Source organism: Haplochromis burtoni, unplaced genomic scaffold (genome assembly GCF_018398535.1).
Source record: "Haplochromis burtoni strain Fernald_Lab_line unplaced genomic scaffold, NCSU_Asbu1 Contig_168, whole genome shotgun sequence".
Lineage (NCBI taxonomy): Eukaryota > Metazoa > Chordata > Actinopteri > Cichliformes > Cichlidae > Haplochromis > Haplochromis burtoni.
Genome location: NW_024582529.1, coordinates 1,041,780 through 1,062,683, shown reverse-complemented (window position 1 = coordinate 1,062,683; position 20,904 = coordinate 1,041,780). Strand labels below are relative to the sequence as shown.

Here is a 20,904-nt window from a genome sequence, read left to right as displayed (position 1 = left end):
TCAGGACCTCAGGAGAGCTGTGAATAAATAAATGTCCACACACCTCAATGAACTGAAGCAGCGTTGTAAAGAAGGCTTTGCTGAAATTCCTCCTCAGCCATGACTGATAAAGACACACAGAAAACCATGACCTTAAGTTATTGCTGATAAAAGTGGCTCTCCGAGTTATTGAATCGTGGGATGTACTCACTTTTTCAAACACCACTTCTGCATTTTGGCTCAGTTTTTATTGAATAACTCAGAATAAATCAGTGTTTAGATTATGAGGGAGGCAAATGTAATATCCTTTTAAAGTCTGAACCATGAAATAATTGCCAGAAAATTCTAAAAAGTCTTTTTTGAACATGGAACATTTATTGAGCCTCCTGACAAATAAAAAAATATATTAATTTGCATAATTAGTTTTAATTTGTATCATATTTGCTGCACCTTGTATTTTTTTTGCTCAATAGTGTATTGTGCAATCTCAAAAACTCATAAAAACTGTATGTATCAAATATGATACACTACGTGTTAAGAGGATATTATAAACACAATTTCATGAGTGCTGAAAGAAAGATGGTCACACTGTGTGTAGTTACATGATGAATATTTTATTTAACAACATTATAATAACTGGTTTGTACAGTACAAACAAAAAAGGCTGGGGTGCATCACTGTTGTTGCACAGAAAAATGTAAAGAAATAAAATAAAATAAAATAAAATAAAATAATAACCTAAATCACCAGCTTGGTCTATTTCCATCAAAACATATGATCAATATCACTTGGCTTCATTTTTGGCTGCCACTCAAAGACGATGGATAAAGATACTGGCTTTTTGAAACATGTCTAAAATAACACCCAGTCACTAACCACAGCACGGCCTTCAAGTTTCAGATGAACCTCGTTTATTGTTACTGAGTAAACCAGCGAGTTCTTTCTAACGTACTGGAAGCAACGGGAAGCTTTCTCACAAAGACACACATTTAATAACAGTGAGAGAGGCACAAACAGAATTACAGTACATGACACTCAAACATCTATTTACACATCAACAACACACGTTAGGACCAAACCGACGCCGGAAACACAAACAGAACAAAGATCACAGCAGCCAAAGTGAACTGTTGAGACCTGTTCCTTGGTGATAGATTCATATCTATGACAATGCATGAATATTACCAGAACTGCTGGTCACAAAAGCTTTGACAGTTTATTGTGAAATTTTCAAGTGTAACAATATGGCTAAAAGTCCTAACCAAACTGAGCAGTGCTAAACACCTCTGAGTGTAATGTGACCAGGCACGTACAGCCGGTGGACAGTAAAGAGCAGGGACAGCAGTGTTAGTCTGTGAGTTGACTCTTACTCACAGGCAGATTGTGTACAATGTGCAAGGGTACTAGTTAACCAGTTAACATCCACCAGGTCTCAGGCGATCTAAATGATTAGGGCTGGGTTAATATCCACCACATTTCAGGGAGCTTTTGCTTACTTTACACCCAAAAAGGAAGCAGAAGAATAGACGAACTACAATCTAACACGGCCACCGGTGATCTGCTGGATGTTAAGAGCCAAAGAAGCAGAGTGAGAGATACAGTAATGACAATGTGCACCCCAAACTAAAAAGGAACCAAACACACATACAATGGCCAAAGTCAACATATAAATAGTACTCTATTAAAAAATACATATTTACAAATTAACAGCTATACTATCTTTGTACAGTAAGTGGAAGGTTTTGAGGGTTTTGGGTTCGTACATGTGCATAAAGTAGCTGTTGGGAGCAGTGTGAGCCTGGGTCCATATATCTGTTTTAAATCCTTTCAAATACATTTGGGATGCACTGCAGTCAAAGCAGGGGTTGAATCAGGGCTGAGTTACCCCAAATCATTCAGGTTTTAAAGCCCTGTTGAAGAAGTTTTGCCAACTTTAACAAACAATATTCACTTTTCCACCACAGTTAGAATAAGAGGTTCTAAGTATACAAAACAGCTGTGAAAATACAGGTAATTTTGAATATTAGATACTGCACAGTGCTGTAATATTTTTACAGCAGGAAACTGTTGTTGTAGATTACAGTAGGAACACTGTAAAATAACAGATTCATGCTTGCAAATATTAACTGGAATATTGTTACAGTGTTGTCGTGAAGGTTGCAAAAATCCAATCTTTCCACATCAAAAGCAAACTGTCCGTTTTTAAACTCCATTTTAAACATTTTGCTCCACTTGTTTCTCAACTCCAGGCCCGTGACCTCAATGCTGAGAGCAGTGAACTCAAATCTTGGAGGTATCCTGTATCACAAAAGGCCAACAGGGCAGGCTGTGTAATAGAAAGAACTTTAAATATCAGACTCAGTGTTAGTGCCATTGAAGAAGCTGCGTGTGACTAAACAGGGTCGAGAGACTAAACACAACACTGAACACCACCAGCGAGGAGGAGCGTACCGCACCCCTCCCTCAATGCAAGCACAGTACATCACCCACAAATACAGCAATACACAACAAAGTCATGACTGCACAAACAATCCCCTCATTGCAAGAAATATTCCTCTCAATAAATCTCTCAAGTTCAACAGGTCTGCAAAGTTATATATTTCCACCATTTAAATGAGGCAGGTAGCATTGAAAGAAGTCGTGTCCACACAAATATTCTTCCAGTGTACAATAATTACAATAAATTCATAAATAAATACATAAATCAATAAATATATCCTCGTTGTGCAGCATGAGTGAAAATAGCTTTTTTCATGAAACTACAGGAATTCACGCAGTCACGACAGAATGTATAAAATATACTTTGTGTCACACATGTCTACACCACACACACTGCACACTGTTTGGAATACATAAATCTGTAATGGCTGATGGTGCTACTCTTCAGACAAAGCGTCACAATGTTGGCAGGATCTGGACCCAAGCACGTAAAGCCAGACTCACACCACACAGATGTGGTCTCATTTCTACAAATCGTGGTTGTTAATGTTCATTTTATTATTTGGGAATCACTATTAATGTATGAAATGCACAAGACTGATTGTTGCTTATTAAGTCATTTAGTCTTACAGCTTTTGTAAGAATAAACAATTTTTATACTCTTACAGTGTTGCGTCAAAGGTTCGTTTTAGTGCATTTGGGCCATTCGAAGGATTTTTAAAGCATTTGAAGACATTCTTCATGTCACGTTAACAAATCTGATGCACGTATGGGAAGAATTTGCAGAAATGAGGAAAGATGAAGTTCATTTTGACCTGAAGGATGAAATAATTTAACGCACTTTCTCAGAGCGAGCTGAGATGCGCTGGAGGTTACGTAACCTCGGTTCTCTGAGTGTTCCCGTAATCAAACAACAGAAAGAAAGCTTTAAAGAAAACTCCAGCATTCGGAGCACATATGTAATAAAGTCTGCTGGAAAAAAAAGGTTTTGCCCTCCAATCACTGGGTCCTGCATCCAGACCAGCTGCTTCCAGATGTTTTTTTGTTTTTTGTAGAATTAAAGCCCCAGTCAGTCCTTTGCAATTTCTGTATATAAATAAAAACAAAACCACATACAGTTCCATTTCAGAACGAAAACACAATACTAAAAAATGTCCACTATGTCTTTTTCCCTTTGTGGAAAAAAGTATAATTTAAAATAAAAGCCCATGAACCATCACAGACAGCTGTGTCACCCGTTATCCTTACAGTATTAGCACTTCCCCCTTTAATGGTCTCTGCCCATTCTCAGCTCACTGAGAGTTTAGGATTTTTTTTATCTATTCTAACATCAGCTCTGACAGATATAAGTGTTCTGCAGGTAAATATAGTTTCGATTATTCTGTAGGTTAGACATAAAGCGCTATTGTGCTCAATGACTTCTACGTTGCTGATTTTGGCTCTATTGCTTGCGTTGCCGCTTCTCTGGTTAACAAGGTGCATTAATGCATCTAAATCTCTGAGCTACATTTTAGGTGATGGAGACAGAGCTTATTGCAAACTCTGTGTCCCTCCTTGGGGCAAATCTGGAAAGCACTACAGTTCTTTGTTTGATTTCTAACTATATACTCTATACAAAAATCAGTTTCTAAGGTTATAAATACTATGATAATTTTCCCTTTAACAAAATAATATACATTGCACGCTACCCCACCGTAATCTACGTGTGTAAAATAATTAAAAGGGTTTTTGTTTACAGGGCACAGTCCTAAAAATAATAATTCTTTCTATATATTCAGTGTCTATATAAACATTATATAGAATAATTATAACTTTAAATTCTCTGGTGAACGGGACATTTTTTGGAGTAAATTTGGGATTCATCACCAACTACATCAACTCTAAGATCAAAGATGAAGCAGAACACCTCTGCAATTGTCAGTTATTACTGAGGGTGGCGCCAAACTCCAAGTAAGCAAAGGCATACTAGATTACAGCTTTGGCCATCTTATGAGCTTTCAGAATTTCTACAGTTAGCGTGACCTGTGCGGCTGTTAAATCCCCGCCGTGAAGAGCCGATTTCAGGTTGTGTGTTCACCATTTCTTTGGCTTTGCTCTTCAGAGCTCTCTGTGAGCACTTAATCAAATGCTGAAAGCAGAAACTGCAATTATCCTTTCAGACCTGCGATTTGAGAACGTTTCCATATACATAATTGCAACAAAATCTACAATAATATATGAACTACAGCTAAAATATACACGGCACTATACTGCCCACTACGACACATGTCTAATATTTTAAACAGAAGTGTGTCAGTTTAAAAAAATGTGGATCATTGTTATTCTAACATCACTCAGGCCTGAACTCAAACATTATGTTTAAGGAGACACCTACACCCCTTCATAAAAGCGTCATCCTTTCACCTTGACTGTTACCCCGCGCCTGCTTCAATTTTGTTTTACAGTGTGTCATCCTGAGAGACACTGCCGTGTTGAAAAAGAGTCACACTGTCAATGAGTGCAGTTGAATTCCTAGGAATGTATGTTTCTTTTCAAAGGAAGAGAGGATTTAAAAGAAGGAAGCGTGAGAACGTTCAGAAAAACAAGAAGTCCAAAGTGCGATGATGAGAGCAGAAAGTAGGACCTTTCAAAGGTACAAACCCATGAACTCGTAACGCTATTGTTATCCAAGCCTGCTGTAAAATAAGCTTTAGTTCCAATTTAGAGTATGTCTAAAATTGCTGTGGCTCTTCCTTCGTTTATAACCTCTCTTATCCATTAAAACCTCATCTACACCTGCTCTACTTGCTCTCCTGTTTAGCTTCAAGAGGTGTGGTCTCAGCCACCGGAGATGGAGCTGCTGCTGGTGCCTCCACCAGTGGGACCTTCTCCTTCACAGGAGAGGCAGGAAGCGTCACAGCAGTGCTGGCACTGGCTGGAGGATCCTCGGCGGACGAGGAAGGAGGAGGTGCGGCGCTACTAAAGCCACGAGCAATCTCGTCGAAGGTCTTGCCTTTGGTCTCGGGCACTTTGATGAATGTGAAGATGAAAAAGACGATCAGTAAGCCGGTGAAGATGAGGAACACCCACGGGCCCAACCACCCCTGAGGAGAGGAGAGAGCAGAGTCAGAATGATCTACAGCAAAATAAACCACAAGAAAAAAACGATCACCTCTCCCTTACCTGAAGTGTGGGGAAGCTCATTCCAACCAGGAAGTTAGCCGTCCAATTACAGCAGCCGGCCAAAGCCATGGCTGCCGGGCGGGGCCCCTGGGAGAACAGCTCGGCCACAATGAACCATGGGATTGGACCGGGGCCCAGCTCAAACATAGCCACAAAAAGCATGACAGCCAAGATGGCCACGTAGCTCATACCAGGGATTTTATCCTGCACAGACAGAAAGAGAATGAGCTACTACTGCAGGAACACAAAGATTAGCTTATCTAACAGTTAGTGAGAGCATGCAATGGTGAATTATTTGCTTTTCAGTGGAACTAAGTATATTTATTTGCTCCTTAATTATTTATTATTTTGTTTTTAAATTTTTTCCTACGTTTCCGCATCTTTATACAAACCACTGACTGAAAATGGCAAGGGACAAAAATACAGAAAAAGTAATAATATTAAATAGAATAATTAACCAATTAATTGCTTTTAAATATATAAATGCTATGGGAAATAACTGATGGAAATACTGCATCGGCCATTCAATATAGCAACAAAACCAAACAGCTGATGTCGCATTTACTTTTGTTTTGGCTGTGGAGAGAATCAATCACATCTCTGTTCTTACTCCGTCTCTGTATTGCTCTCTGACGTCACTGAACTCACCAGCAGGAGGGACACAGTCATAAGCAGAGCGCTAACCGCCATCCCACCCAGTCCCAGGAGGTGCAGAGTCCTGCGCCCTGCTTTCTCCACTAGGAACAACTGTAGGAGAGGGACATTGTGAGTGACGTGCTTCCCAGCGCACACAAACGCATACCAAGATGAAGAAGACACACGGCGGCGTCACTCACAGAAACAATGGTGAAGATGGTGTTGACGACGCCGGCTCCGATGGTGGCGTAGATCGGCTTCTGCACACCGGCTGAGGAAAAGATCCCAGTGGAGTAATAAAACACCTGAGGGAGGTAGAGAGGATGGAAGTGAGAATATGAGGGATGTAATATTACCTCATTTATAACAGTATCAAAATAAATAATGCATATTTTATTTTCCCGCTGACCTCCATCTTTTATAAACCAATTTTTCTATAGGATCCTTCTGGGAGCTGCCAACAGTGAGAATATAACAGCCAACATCCAGGAATAATAGCTACACCCAGTTTTATAGCATGACATTGCTTATAAGACATTTTTTAGTCAAATAACAACCTTTAGAGGCCTTTTAGCCAATATTTTTTTCAAATTATCTAAAAGATCCAGACATGTAATAACAAATGCTCAGAGCGCTAAACTGCCCTCCATCTCTGACTCTGACCTGTGGTTTGAGAGATACCTTCTAGCACTGCTGTTATTTTTATTTTTATAACTTATATTTATCAGTTTTATTATATAGATTTTTTTTTAAATGAAGGGCATAGGAAGAGCTAAAAATAAACATTAAGCTTCCATCCATCTAAGTCAGGGCCACCAGGGAGGCTGGAGCCCATCCCAGCACTGTCGCAGGTTGCACAGAGGCAGGCAATCACTCTTGTTTATATTCACAACACAGCCAAATTCACCAATTAGCTTAATGCCATGGATGTCTATGGAAGGAAGTCAGAGTATCCGAAGTAATCCCACACAGGGATAGGGAGAACAAGCTTCTTTCTGTGAGCTGACAGCACTAACCACCGCAAAGCTGCACCAAAAACAGACAATAAAACCCATTAAACTTACAGCGTTAATTCCTGACAGCTGCTGGGAGAGCTGCAGCATGACGGCGATGAAGAGGGGCTGTCGGTACGCTGCCGTGCGGAACAGTTCAGCGATGGTTACTTTCTTCTCCTTGGCCATCTTGGCGCTCTCCTCCTTCATCTCCTGCAGATCTTTGCTCACATCCTCAGAGCCACGCAGACGCACAAGCACTGTGGACAGAACAGAGGCAGGTTTTGTTCACCTTTACAGATGCAAAAGACAAAGAAACAAAACAGCAACAACAAGAAGATGTAGACATTCAAGAGTAACATGCTGGAACAACAACTTACAGCTATCGGACAGAATTCACCACAGTTCATATGCAGATTAATTTTCATGGATGTTTATCACACATCAAACTCAGGACAGGCTCCTGCAATCCATGAACTGCATTTTAAAATGAGCTATAATCTTGTAATGGCCACCAGCGGGCGCTACACAGCAGGATTCACACAGGCTGAGTTCAAAGTCTTTTCCGACATAATGTCAGTTTGTTTATTTAAAAAAGACGATCTGCATATTTATTCCTTCACAAAAGATTGTGAGTTATAGCAGCTTTGTTTATCGTAACCTTTATTCATAACATCAGGACACATTGCTAAATTTTGCTGTCTGTAGAGAATCTGCAGTCACTAAACGGTCACAGTGACTGTGTTTGTTTATCTTATGGAGGCATGAAGGAGAAGTGGGTCAGGGCCTCAGAGTCAAACCAAACAGGCCACATGTTGAACAGATGCCAAAACCTTCTGTCTGTTGAAGGACTCTCTGATCACGCTCGACCTTCCTCCTGACTCCGCTGATCCCACCTCTGTGTATCTGTAACGAATCTCTCTCCTTCTCACTGCTTCTGTCGCTGTAATGCTGCAGTGCTGTAGTAACTGCTGAGTCGTTCCAACATTATTACATGAAGACACTGTGTTAGTCAATGGGACCATCTCAAGGTGGTCTTTAGCAGTAATGCTGGTGCTAATAGAATACATATTATAGTGTTATAGGTGCCGTGGGGATAGAGACAATAAAGCTAACAACAGTGAGTGACTGAAGTTACATTTCTATTGGTGGTAGTTTAATTTAGTTTATTGAAATCCTTATTATCCCCATTAGTAGCAGTTATACAGTAATAGTAGCATTTACAAGACTATACTTGGTATGTGTTGTGCTTCATATATTTTAAGGTAAAGTGATTAATTTATTAGTAGACAGTTTCTTTGCTCTTATTTTGAAAGGCCAGCCACTGCTAATGAGCTAGCTCTTGCTAGCTCAGCGTGTTGTGATGGTTTAAGTTTGCTAACTCCAGTCTCTTTTCTTCTACTGCAGCTTCCATTATGCTCTGGGCTTCTACTGTGAGGTGGTGCGCCATTCTAATCAGAAGCTAAAAAAAGGTGGTGCTACTGTGACCTCACTGAGGCTTCAGAGGAGAGAGAGAAACACCAACACCAAGATGTTGGAGTCCATCCATGCACAGCAGCAGGAAAAGCAGTAATGTTGTGTGTCATTGCAGTTTATTTATAGATGTATTATTGTGTACCGTTGCGTGCCTCCTCTTCCTGTTTGAGGTTGATGAGCAGGAAGCGGGGGCTCTCGGGACAGAAAGGCAGCAGGATGCATTGCAGGACAGCGGGGGCCACAGTCAGGGCCAGCAGCAGAGGCCACAGGTTGTCTGAACCCAGCAGAGCTTCCAGACCAAAGATCTAGACATCAGGGGACACAGAAAAAGGGTAAAACTGATAAAAACAATAAAACTCAATCAGTTTTAATGCTCACTGTGTATCCTAGCTGATATCCTCTTGTAGATACTACTATGTAGTAAGACAAGACTAAAGAATATCTTGTTTTAAATTCATGCATAACTTTCATATTTCACGGCCTCACAGTTCCTCCACCCCTCCCTGACCCTGGTTCTCCTGGAGGTTTCTTCCTGTTAAAAGGGAGTTTTTCCTTCCCACTGTCACCAGGGGGCTTCCTCATAGTGGGCCATCTAATTGTTGGGGTTTTCGCTGATTTATTGTAGGCTCTTTACCTTACAATATAAAGCACCTTGAGGTAACTGTTGTTGTAAATTTGGCGCAATATAAATAAAATTGAATTGAAGTAGAATCACTGTAGTGATCACTTTGGGCTGCTTTTGATCTTTGCTTTGTCACGTCTGCTTTTTTTCATTTGTAAAAACTAAAAGAAAGATGGTTTGTCCTCATTAGGAATGACATTTGTCTTAGCGTGTGGGACTGTATCCTAAGGTTTCTGTTGTTAAATTGTAATTAAGTGAACTTTAACTTTCTGGAAAAGTGTAATGCATTGTAATGCATTTCTTTTCTTGAGTAACGACCACAGCGATGATAATTATCCATATTAATTAATAATTAATTAACTCCTATAACTCAAAGACTTCTTGATACAAACTAGGTTTAGCTCAGATGCCTGAAATGAACCTAATATACATGTCTTCTGAGCTTTGACTTAATAAACTTTCAATTCAACTACATTTGATTAAATAGCACCAATTTACAAGAGCAGTCACCTCGAGGCACTTAATATTGTAAAGTAAAACCCCTGCAGCATTAAACAATCAGATCCGTGCAAAGCTTACTCCAGCAAATTACATTAATTTCCTAAAGCAGTCAAGCAGTCACACATCTCTAGTGTGCAGTTTTTAGTAGAGCTGCTGACCTGAGCGATCAGGATGCCCACAACCACGCCGAGCTGGTGCAGAGTGCCGAAAGCTCCGCGGAGCGGCGTTGGTGACACCTCGCCAACATACATGGGAGTCAGGCCAGTAAAAAGGCCACAGAAAAGGCCGATGACCAGACGCCCAGCGATCACCATCTCGTAGGAGGAACAGATGGTGGAGAAGCCCATAAGGAGGCCGCCGATCACTGCCAGAGAGTTCACCAGGATCATGGAGCGACGCCTGAGGATGGGGAGGTTGAGGAAAGAATATGAATGTTAATGATTAAAAAAACAAAAAAATGTACAAAAAAAACTCCACAACTTGATGCTAAAACGTTTGACAAAGGAAAACTAACATTTTCAACCAAACTCCAGGGAGGAAAATTAAAGCTAATGTAGAAGTCCCAAAGACTGAAACTCCTGGAATGACGTCTCAAGGCTGGTTCCAAAAGTATCCATAGATTTCCATGTTAAAAGGCTTAACTTTAGACTAAAAGAAGCTTTAAATAAAAACAAAAAACAGTTTAAATACAGTTTAGGTTATATGGACACCATCTTTTCATTTTGCTAGCCAACACTAGCATTAGCTGTGTGTTAACTTTCCAGTAACTTCACATGGTGACTGGCAGCAGACTCACCACAAATAAACAATTTAGAAGGAAATGGAGAAATAAAGGAACAACTCTGGGGAACGTTAGAGCAGAGCAGCGAACTCAGGACAGACACGCTTCATGAGATCCATTAACAGTAATGGGCTGTGACGGTTCAGCTGTACCAAACAGGAAATGCACAGAGCCAATGTAGTGAAAAACACTGCTGTGACTTAATGTCCACAAAACTGCTCTAAAAGTAAAAACATGAGTTCTTATAGAGAGGCTGTAACTAAAAGGTTTTTTGGCTAAAGATGGTGAAAGAAAATAAATCTTGCATGTTACCTATAATATTACACAACAGGATGAAGAAGGTTTCGTACCTGCCAAACCGGTTAGCTATGACACCAACACTAAAGGAGCCCACCATGCCGCCCACACTGAAGATGGAAACAGCAACGCTCCAGACAATGGTGCAAACACCAGGGTCGATTTCCTCGTTATATCGCTTATACCAGGTTACGTTGAAGAAAGATTTGAGTTTCTGTAGGCAGAGATGGATGCACAGACAGAGGATGAGAAAACAGGTCAATTCACAGAACTGGCCAGACAGAAGAATAGACAGAACATTATAGTATTTGGTATTTTATGTGTTCAATAAACAAAAAAATAACTATATTTAAAACAAAGATAAAGTTAGAAAGTGAGAAACGTGGGTAAATGGAGAGATCTGTTTCAACCAAAACAACTTTTTCAAAGAGGTTATTTTTGTTATATATTCTTTCACATTAATAAAGCACTGACTTTTATCTCTTAGTTAAGTAAAATAAAAATCTCCCCCAAATTAACACAAACATTTTATAATTTAAGCCTTAATATAATTCTGATGTAAATTTGCTTCTCTGAAAACAAGCATAATTAACCCTTTATTAAAGCCAAGCGCATCATATTTGATACATGTGTTTTTAAGACTTCTACATATTCAGTGTGACAAAAAATGATATAAATTGCATGACACATTTTTAATGACTAACTTGCAAATATATGTCTGATGTAGCAAATGTGATACAAATTAAAACTCATATATGCAGATTAAGATTTGAGAGATTTTTATATATTTTGTTTAAAGGTTCAACAAACACTCCATTATCCAAAAAAGTTTTCTGGCAGTTATTTCACGGTTCAGGTTTTAAAGGGTTAAAATGGAGTGATGCGAGGACCACAGTTCCTCTGTTATCTTGTGGTTTATGTTCAACCCACCTCAGCTGTAATGCTTGAGAAATCAGATATTTGTATTTGCAATCTTTACAATAACTTATATCTCCTACAGTATGACGCCTACATCACATTAGATTGCTAATATTCACCAACCATCTCTGGAGCATTGATGACTCCTGTGTTGTAACCAAACTGCAGAGAGCCGATGACGGCGGTGGCGAGGGAGAACAGGAGATAACCTGTGACCTGCTTGTCCTGGAGGGAGAAAGAAGGGGAATGAAAGGAGGAAGAGGAGAAGGGAGAAGAAGAGGTATGACAAAGATATTGAATATGAAATTTGATATCATAATGGGATTTTAAATTATTGCAGGAGGCAGACAGATGCAATAAAATGTGGAAGCTGACGGCAGACAGGTCAGAGATGCAGCGTCACAGGAGCAGTGATAGCAGGAATCAAACGGTGAAGTCACTCGGGCTGCACGTAGAAGCACTCACATGTAGGGACACACACTTACTCGTCATCTTTGTACTCTAATTAACATACCAGCTACTACCACAAATCACTGCTATTTATTCTTCAGAGGACGTTCTTAAGGTTAAAGGGAAATAGAAAAATCATCAATCAAGATATACTCGAAACAATAATACACAAAAAACTAAAGTGCCTTCTGGGTAGAGCCATGGCTCTGTGATCAGCTGTTTTCCTGCTTGTGTTTGTCCTTCCTGAAGATAATCAACTGAATGCAGACGAAATTCAATCCTGAAGCCGTCATCTGGTCCTGCAACAGAACCGGGCCTCATAACACAATCTATTCATCTATTTAATGAAATTAGGGTGTGTGATAAAGGAGCCATCACTGTTGTTATTGCAATCAGATGTTCGTAAGCTTCAGTAATGCTGATAAGATATGATGAAGAGTTTTATCAGGGTGGGTTTGCTCTTTAAGTATCGTGCTTCTGTTATTGCTTTTACTGCTTTTATTTCTAAACTGAAATAATGGCTTAATTAAGATTTACTTTTGCCACATTACCCTTATCTTAAGGATAAATACCATTCTTTCTTTTGCATTATTTGATTAGTTGTGTTCCATAAACCCAGACTCTGAAGGTCTGAAGCTAGTCCTGGTTCTGGTTCCAAGCCTAGATGGGCATCCAGCGTAAAACCTAATCAAATATGTCGATCCCTCTGCTGTGGTGACCCGCTCAGCAGCTGAATGCATTTTTTGAGTGATGATTCTACACGTGCAACTTTTGCCCCCATTATCATCAAAATGTAAGTTATAGCTTGCTCACTATTCATTTAGGTAAGCACTTAAAAATAACTGCCTGGAGGCATTTTCAGGTTGACTGGCAAGAGTTGCTTCTGGAAGGACTTTGGTACAACCAGGTGCAGGATATTTGTTCTGCTTGAAAAGTTAGATTCAATATTTGTGAGTCTGCTATATTTAGAGTGCAGATTGCCCTTCACTTTTCTTCATTGCCTTCTGCACAGTGCAATGACATTAAAATCATAATTGAAATACATTTATTATAATAAGCTTGCTATGGATTATGCTAAATCAACAGCACAATAAAGTGTGCAGGAAATAAAATCCCTGTAGCTTTTTCTCTCTCCCTCTGATTGGTCGTGTTTAACCAACACCCCTGAGACAAAAAAAATCCTGAGAAGTGCAGTGTACGCTAATAATATGTGACCTCGCCGTGATATTGTTGTACCAAGGGCAGCGTATCACCTGAGGCCCATCGACATCTCTATGCGGCCTCAAAAACAGCAGCCAGTTCCGCCCCGTCAGCAGTGGGTCTCCTTATTACCGGCTGCATGCTGAATTACTAACATCAGCAGAAACAAAGACACAGTGGCCCAATTTCTGCTGCTGTGACCCAGTTTGACCTGAATCTCATGACTAGGATCAATTTCTCAAACATAAGTATAGAGTTCTTTGATAAAGTCGACCTTCATTGACCCTTGATTGTTAACAGGAGGGATTAAAACAACAGCGCCATCATGAAAACTGTGCTTTGAGATCCATGATAAGTAACTGTGATCTGTATAGGAGTCTAATGGGAGTGTAATGTAAAGAATATAAAGTGAGAGTGATATGAGCTCACTTGCTGCAATGTGTTAATAATCTGGCAGCAGCATTTTGTGTTGTCTGGAGATGTGAAAAGATAATTGATCTAAGTCAAGAAACAAGCTATTACAATAATCTAATCACAAAGGCACAAATGCAGGAACTCCAGTTCCATCAAAGAGACCACATATTGCAATTTAGAAATGTTCCTCAAATGGGAAAAAAAAGGAATGAAACAGTGATTTTACATGCAAGTCAAAACCCAGAGAGGCATCAAATATAACACCAAGATTTCAGACACTGTGACTGAACAATAGGATGTAAGAGTTTGACTGAAATTAGAATATAAACCAGGAGGGGCTATGACCATGGCCTCAGCTTTGTTGGTGTGTAAGACAAGGTGAGAGTGTCAATCACTGATATGGGTTCAACATTGTAGTAAGCTTATATATATAGCCTTTGCAGGTGTTGACACTTGGACATTTGAAAGTCATCAGCATATAATTGGAACAAAAAATAATTCAGAAAAAGATTTAATGATGACAGCTAAGGGAAGGAAGTAGAAAAATGTAATGGGCCTAGGACTGAACCTTGTGGAACCCCACAGGTTAGAGAAGCAGTGTTAGAGCAGAACTAAGAGAGACAGAACATAAGAGAAAACTCCCATCCAATACACAAGAAAACAACAGTTAAATGCCGAGCCTAATTACTATTTCTGTCGTTACGACGCCGTTACTAACAAGAAAATGCGGTGCGGTCGTGTTACTATTTTTCAACAAACAGACGGTTGAAGCTGTGTTCAGCTTACCGCATCTTATATGGTGTTTTTTCCTGAATAGTTTCGTCACGTTTACTGTCTAAGGACAGCACTAGCAAGCACTCTCTGCTTATGAGCAAAACCCCCCCAAAAACAATAAAAAAACAAAACAAAAACCTTTCGTGTTGGTGGAAAAATGCACCATGTCGACCAATCAAAAAATGATATGGGAACATGACATTTGGTTGTTTAGGAAGAGGGGAAGTTTTAGGAGTGGCGGTGAGAGAGAGAGAAATACTGCAGAAAAAAAGAGAGGGAGAGAGAGCGAGTTTTGAGATGTGAGATATTTGTGACGTTTAGCGTGTTTGGAGTGTGTAGGTAATGTGTTGTGTTGTGTAGTTAGTGTGTAGTGTTTTGGATAGTTTTGTGTTGTGTGTCAGATCAATGAGGCGACTGCTGTCTCCAGGTAGAAACAGGAGTGATACACCTGCTGCTGTCAGACCTGCAGGTATCAGGCTGTGATGTTCTCCTTTATGGTAGACAGAAATTATTATTTTGGAGTGGCACAAATAATTTGTGTGGCATCTTATTGAAATCAGAACAGCTGATTGTTCTGTAAATAGTTTGAAATGGTTATTTTTTTAAAAAAAGGGTAAAAGGTAAATGGCTGCAAATAACTTGTGCATATGATTTTAAAATTGACAATTTATATTTGCATTTAAAGAAATATGATTCATTAAACATGTTTGTGGTTGTTACAGTAAAAAAAAATATAACTTTTTCTACTTTTTCTACCATTTGATTTAGTGCACATGTCTGAAAACATGACTGTAAATTCAGACACGTGAGGTTGTGCTGAAAAGAATGAGACCAAACAAGGCAAACAAATAGTTTTTAAAGGTGAAATGTAGAGGAAACATCAAAAGTAGTAAAACATGGCCAGTTATACCCTGGACCCCAGAGGGTTAAACTTTTTTTTTTAAAGTAACACAATAGTTACTTTTCAAGTAATTAATTACTTTTAGAACATTGTAACTCAGTTACTAACTCAGTTACTTTTTTGAAGAAGTAACTATAATTAATTACTTTTTCAAAGTAACTTGCCCAACACTGGTCAAGAGTATCAAAGACTGCACTTTGATCAAGTAAAACAATTAAAAAAGAATTGCCTGGATCAGAATAGCTTATTAAAAAGACGAGTCTCAGTCTCATATGTATGTTGCATGACAGGGATGTGAATGTACTTAAAACAACTGGTACCCTCATTTTTATTTCTTGAGATTAAATAAATCATAAAGTGCACTCTTTGGATATAAAGACTATTTTGCTTCTCCCGTCCTTAAGGCTTTGTGTAAAATATAAAAATAATCAATAATCCTCTGAGACACCACAAACTAAAAGCCTCGACATCTCTCTGGGTGTGTCTGCTAATGGACATCAGAGCATTTGTCTGTATTTAATGGATGTTATGATATAAACAATCACCAAAAAAGATTATCTTTAAACTGCAATTAAAATTTTGAAAACTAGAAAATATCTGCAAACATGTGGCTGCCAAACAGTGGTGCTGCGTGTTAAACCTGTGGAGTAAGGACCTTCAAGTGTTCATTTATTATTATTAGGCTCATATGACCTCAAAATCAACATAGAGGTTATGTGACTGAACTGACTGATGAAGAAGAAGAAGAGAAGAAGAAATCAGTGGCTTGCACCAACTACAAGGGCAGAGGGGTCAACCTAAACACTGTAACTGCTGTAAGGTGAGAAGATGGAGCCGTTTTACACAATTGTTACATAGTTACTGAAGGCTGTAATAAGTTTCTGTGAAAAAAAGAGTCAGGATTTGTGAATGCAGCCCTCCTCACGTGTCTGAAATCATCAGGATCAGTTCAGCTGAAAGTTAATTAACCGAGACACAGAAAAAAGGCCTCCAGCATGACGTAGGAACAAAATGAAATTCAGAGTGTCTTAGCTGTAAACCGCTCTCCCATATCCTATGACACACACACACACATACAGACACACACACTTCTTTCTACATTTGACCTCAGTTTCACCTTTGTCTTCCTCTCCATCATCCTTTTCATCCTTTTTTTTTGTCAAGTCACAGTGACTCAGTAGAATTCGTCAGTCACCTGACAGCACCCAAAATATCTCAAATAGCGATCAATGAGAAGGTTAAATGTCTGTACAGCTACATTTCAGCTACACTTTGACATCTGTGATCCAGAGGATTGTAACCTGTCCATCTACTGTGTCTGGGGGACAAATTCTTTCTTCTAACTGCCGAAGCTCTTCTTGGTTTTATGAATGAAACACTTTATGATTATATTTTGAATTATGAAGGTATATCCAACTGGATTTCAAGCATTTTATTCACATTACTGCAAACATTTGAAGGACTTAATGGTCCTTTTAAGAGAACCTGTTTCATGCAAGGGCGTGTCCAGGAAAAGGAGAGGGTGGTGCCAGCAGATTGGACCTTAATGTTGTCCCAATCCCACTGGACTGGACTATTCTGGACTATCTGCAACATTTAAGTGATGTAATCATTACTTAATCAATAATTATGGTCCACTAATATGCCATTTTGTCTGTGATTATTTGTGATGAGTACTTTTACTTAATTACTTCAAGTATCTTTTCTAAAACATTCTTAGAAAAGCACTCTTAGACTACTCAGGTAGAAGTTAGATTTTTACTTAAGTAAACAACCTAAATCTTCTTTTACTACTTTCCAAATGACTCAATCAATATAAAACAATTATCTTAATAATAGGACTCCTGCAGAGTTCCATATTTCATTTAATACCATTTGATTTAGTGCACATGTCTGTGCCTAAGCCTGGAAATTAGGATTTTCCAAAACAGTTTTCTACACTGTATAGTTCTAATAATATAGTCTTCCAAGTCATTATTCTTGGTCTCCCACGCCTTAAAAAAAACCCCTGGAAACACCTCTGGTGTCATGCAGACAAATGTAATAATCAACCTCCTAAAAACACTCTAAACAGGAGAAGGACAAACTTGGTAGTAGCCTGTTGCACCAAACACATTTGCTGAACGGATGCTGTGTTACTATGGCAACCTGTCTCATGATAACAGCATCAGATCACACTGTTCCAGTGTGCAGAAATCCTCCCTGATACAGCAGAACACAGATTTAACAAACAGATATTTCTGTGTCATTTATACAACCTACATGTCATTCTAGTACAACTGTGTGTATCAGATGATCACATGACGCATACATTAGACCTCTGTGCTCATACTGCATCTTTTTTCTTTTAACACAACGTGTGTGCATTTAAACCTCCACCCCTTATTCCACCCTTCTGTCCATCCATCCAAGAGCGCCCACAGCTCCCCCTCCTCCCTCCTTCATCTCCATGGCAACAGCCTGGAGGTGACACGTTTATTGACAGAGGCTGAAAGTAACCACTGTGCAGCAAACATGCGGCAGCGTCTCATTCACTAAAGTATCACTAATCCACAGCAGCGCTGCACGGAGGTGTGCGTGCATGCACACACACACACACACACACACACACAAACACACACAGATACGATGAGTGCATCTGACCTACATCTGCGCTCAGCCAACCAGCTCATAGTCTCTGAAGACTGAATTGTTGAAGGTAACCAGGGAGCAGGGTTAATGTATTGATCTGTTCATTATGAAGGACTCAGGCTCTTCTGTGAGGGGAGGGTCTCACAGGTGTCAGGTGGTGTACTGACAAGCAGATTCATAATTTGTATGAACAGAGGAGGGTGGGGCAGAAGGAGGCCATCTGAGCAAGGCTATAATTGCTTCAGTGTGTAAGGTTAGTCATAAATATCTGAGTCACTAAACATTTAAAGACAAACAAACCCTGTGAAATTGGACCTTGTACTCACCACCAAATATCTGACGTCTTTTGTATCACCTACAGAAACAATTAAAAGGTTTTTGTTTCACTGTATATTTTTAGGAAACAATTCCTCCTTTTGTTTTAAGACATTTCCTTGTTAAATTACAACAAAGTACAACAACATCAGCCATTATTAAAGCAGCACTATTATTAAATTGTTGCGACTGTAATCTTTGACAGAAGTTTCTTAATAAAAAAGATTTTTAAGATTCCTAATGTAATCTGCACAGTTTATAACTGTAAACATGTAACTGCATGTACCTTAATACTGTACAAAATGACTTTTAATTAATTGCTTGAAATTAACCTTTCCTCATTTTTTTCATGTGAAGATTTCAGATTACATTTAGAACAAAAAGTAGTTTTTTGAGTCAAATAAATGGAAACACGAGCTAAACTGGGAACCTGATGTTCTTCCTATGTCACATACTTTCCACCATAGCATTGATTTTTGGGAGGAAATAGAAATTGCTTTCTTATTTTTGTATCAAATGTAGTGCCATGCTTTGTAACTAGAAAGCAAATCTTAAGGCTTCATTTATACTGCAAAAGGTTTCAACAAAATTCATTTAGCTTCAAACTGACATCTACTATGAAGGTTGTGTATATCTGACAACCTGTTAGACTGTGACAACCAGAAAATATGTAAAAGTATCTGAATTTGAGGCAATTTATAGTTATGTTAACCTTTGGAAGCATATTTTCTTGTCCTCTCACCCTACATGTCTAATCTCTCTCTCATTAACCTAAAACAAACATACAGTAATAAAACTGAAAGTATAAAGTAGAATGAAATATGCATTAAGTCGCACAAAATCAGACACTGCTACTGAAATTACAGATAATGCCAGAATGCACAAACATACACATGGTATTCCTCTGGTGCACATTTGATACCCATCTGCAGAGCTTTGCATGACTCAGAGAGCTCTCATGGCGCACATACTGGCTTATACCACCCACACAGCTTCACTTACACTCTATATAGAAAAAAAGGGAAAGTATTAAAAATAAATCCTTTAGTTGCAGTGACTATTCATCTGTTTTTCATCCAGTTCACTAAATGCAAACTGGAGCAGTAGGCCTGTTTTGTCCTACAACCGCTCTCTCTCTCTCTCTGAATGTGGGTCACACAGAATAAAGAATATTAAAATCTCTTGCCTGACTCTCCATCTTTTCAAGTCTGTCTGGACGATCACCGGGCAAATTTTTACTATTTCCAAACTGCAGGATGGAGTCTGGAGCTGGGAGCTTCAGGTGGTGTTTAAAAGGCTTCGCAGGACCCGCCCGTCGGTGCTGAAAACTGCAGGAAAAGGAGGAAACCTCATTAGGCGCTGTCCGTGGTACCAAACCGACTCCATCAGGGAGGACACGACTACTCTCCCCTCATTTCCCATCAGAAACCGATCTCCAGTTACCCGTACCATGCTGCTATAATGCAGGTTTAAATGGAAAGAAAAAGTAGTTGAAATAATAAAGTTAACCTTTTTGTACTCGCGCGGCCTAATGCCGGTCAAAGTGGAGGTGCCGTAGATTATTCCCACCCCCTGCTTGCCCCCAAAGACCCTTAACCCGTGCACAAAGCGGACAAATAAAGGGTTCTCACCTGTCGTGACTGCCAGTCCGGACACAGGAGCTGCAGCGGTGGCTTTTTGCGGCAGTGCCTCCCTTCTTTTCTCATATAGGCTGTGCATACGAGAGCTGCGAGGGGAACCGCACGTAACCGCACGTAGTTGTAGTCTGTTTGAAGCCAGCCTATGAGAAATGAGGACGCAGGGATGCCGTGAATGTGGCCGCGCCCCATCAGAGTTTGACGTGCAGGATCTCATGACTCCTGCGCATCATCACCGCATCCCGTGAGGAGAGGCGGCGTCTATGTCCTATTATGGATACAGCCTTATTTCGGTTAGTTGGTCAGCTCAGTTAACGAAAAGACTAGGCGCATGCGCGGACGGAGTTTGCGTGAGCGAGTGTGGTGGGGGATGATAATGGTGAACCCTTCTTCCTCCCTGCTCCGTCCCGGTGTCCTCCTCGGCTTCCCATGATGCATCTCGCTGGTGACCTTGACAGAAGCCAGTGGACGACTGATGCTGCAGATGTTGATGCGAGGCGGGCAGTTGCCAGGGCAACAGGTCATGCAGTGCGGCACACAGGATATTCCAGCTGCAGAAACAACGCTGTGACTTTTGCACACTCACGAACATCCTCTCAGAATTTGTGAAGCACGAGCAGAAAAAAGCCACCAGTATGAGCTGGTGCTGAAATCACGCACTGCAGTTCTTTCACGCTCACGATTCGCGCGTGACAAAGATACAAACAAAAATCAGCTGACTCCCTGGAGGAGGTTTGTGTGGAACTATTATGCAATGAACGTAACACTTCTGTTCAGCC

At 39.8% G+C, this 20,904-nt stretch overlaps 1 protein-coding gene across 1 annotated transcript; it reads right to left on the bottom strand.

Moving 5' to 3' along the window:
• Nucleotides 1–572: 572 nt before the first annotated feature.
• On the bottom strand, nt 573–20,741 carry LOC102312227 (solute carrier family 2, facilitated glucose transporter member 1). Its single transcript, XM_005933760.2, has 11 exons — nt 20,120–20,741; nt 19,675–19,816; nt 11,927–12,028; nt 10,939–11,099; nt 9,966–10,206; nt 8,827–8,989; nt 7,281–7,468; nt 6,417–6,521; nt 6,229–6,327; nt 5,581–5,784; nt 573–5,501 (listed from the first exon to the last, which is right to left on the bottom strand). The coding sequence occupies exons 2-11, from the start codon at nt 19,684–19,686 to the stop codon at nt 5,199–5,201; spliced, it is 1,578 nt and encodes a 525-aa protein (XP_005933822.1). The 5' UTR covers nt 19,687–19,816; nt 20,120–20,741; the 3' UTR covers nt 573–5,198.
• Between the last annotated feature and the right edge of the window lie 163 nt (nt 20,742–20,904).

Excerpts from the sequence above, each read along its gene's own strand:
- LOC102312227 (XM_005933760.2), bottom strand. Across the intron at positions 11,100-11,926 it reads TCATCAATGCTCCAGAGATG|AAACTCAAATCTTTCTTCAA; the intron begins GTTGGTGAATAT and ends CTCTGCCTACAG. Across the intron at positions 6,328-6,416 it reads CCATCTTCACCATTGTTTCT|TTGTTCCTAGTGGAGAAAGC; the intron begins GTGAGTGACGCC and ends CCTCTCCTACAG.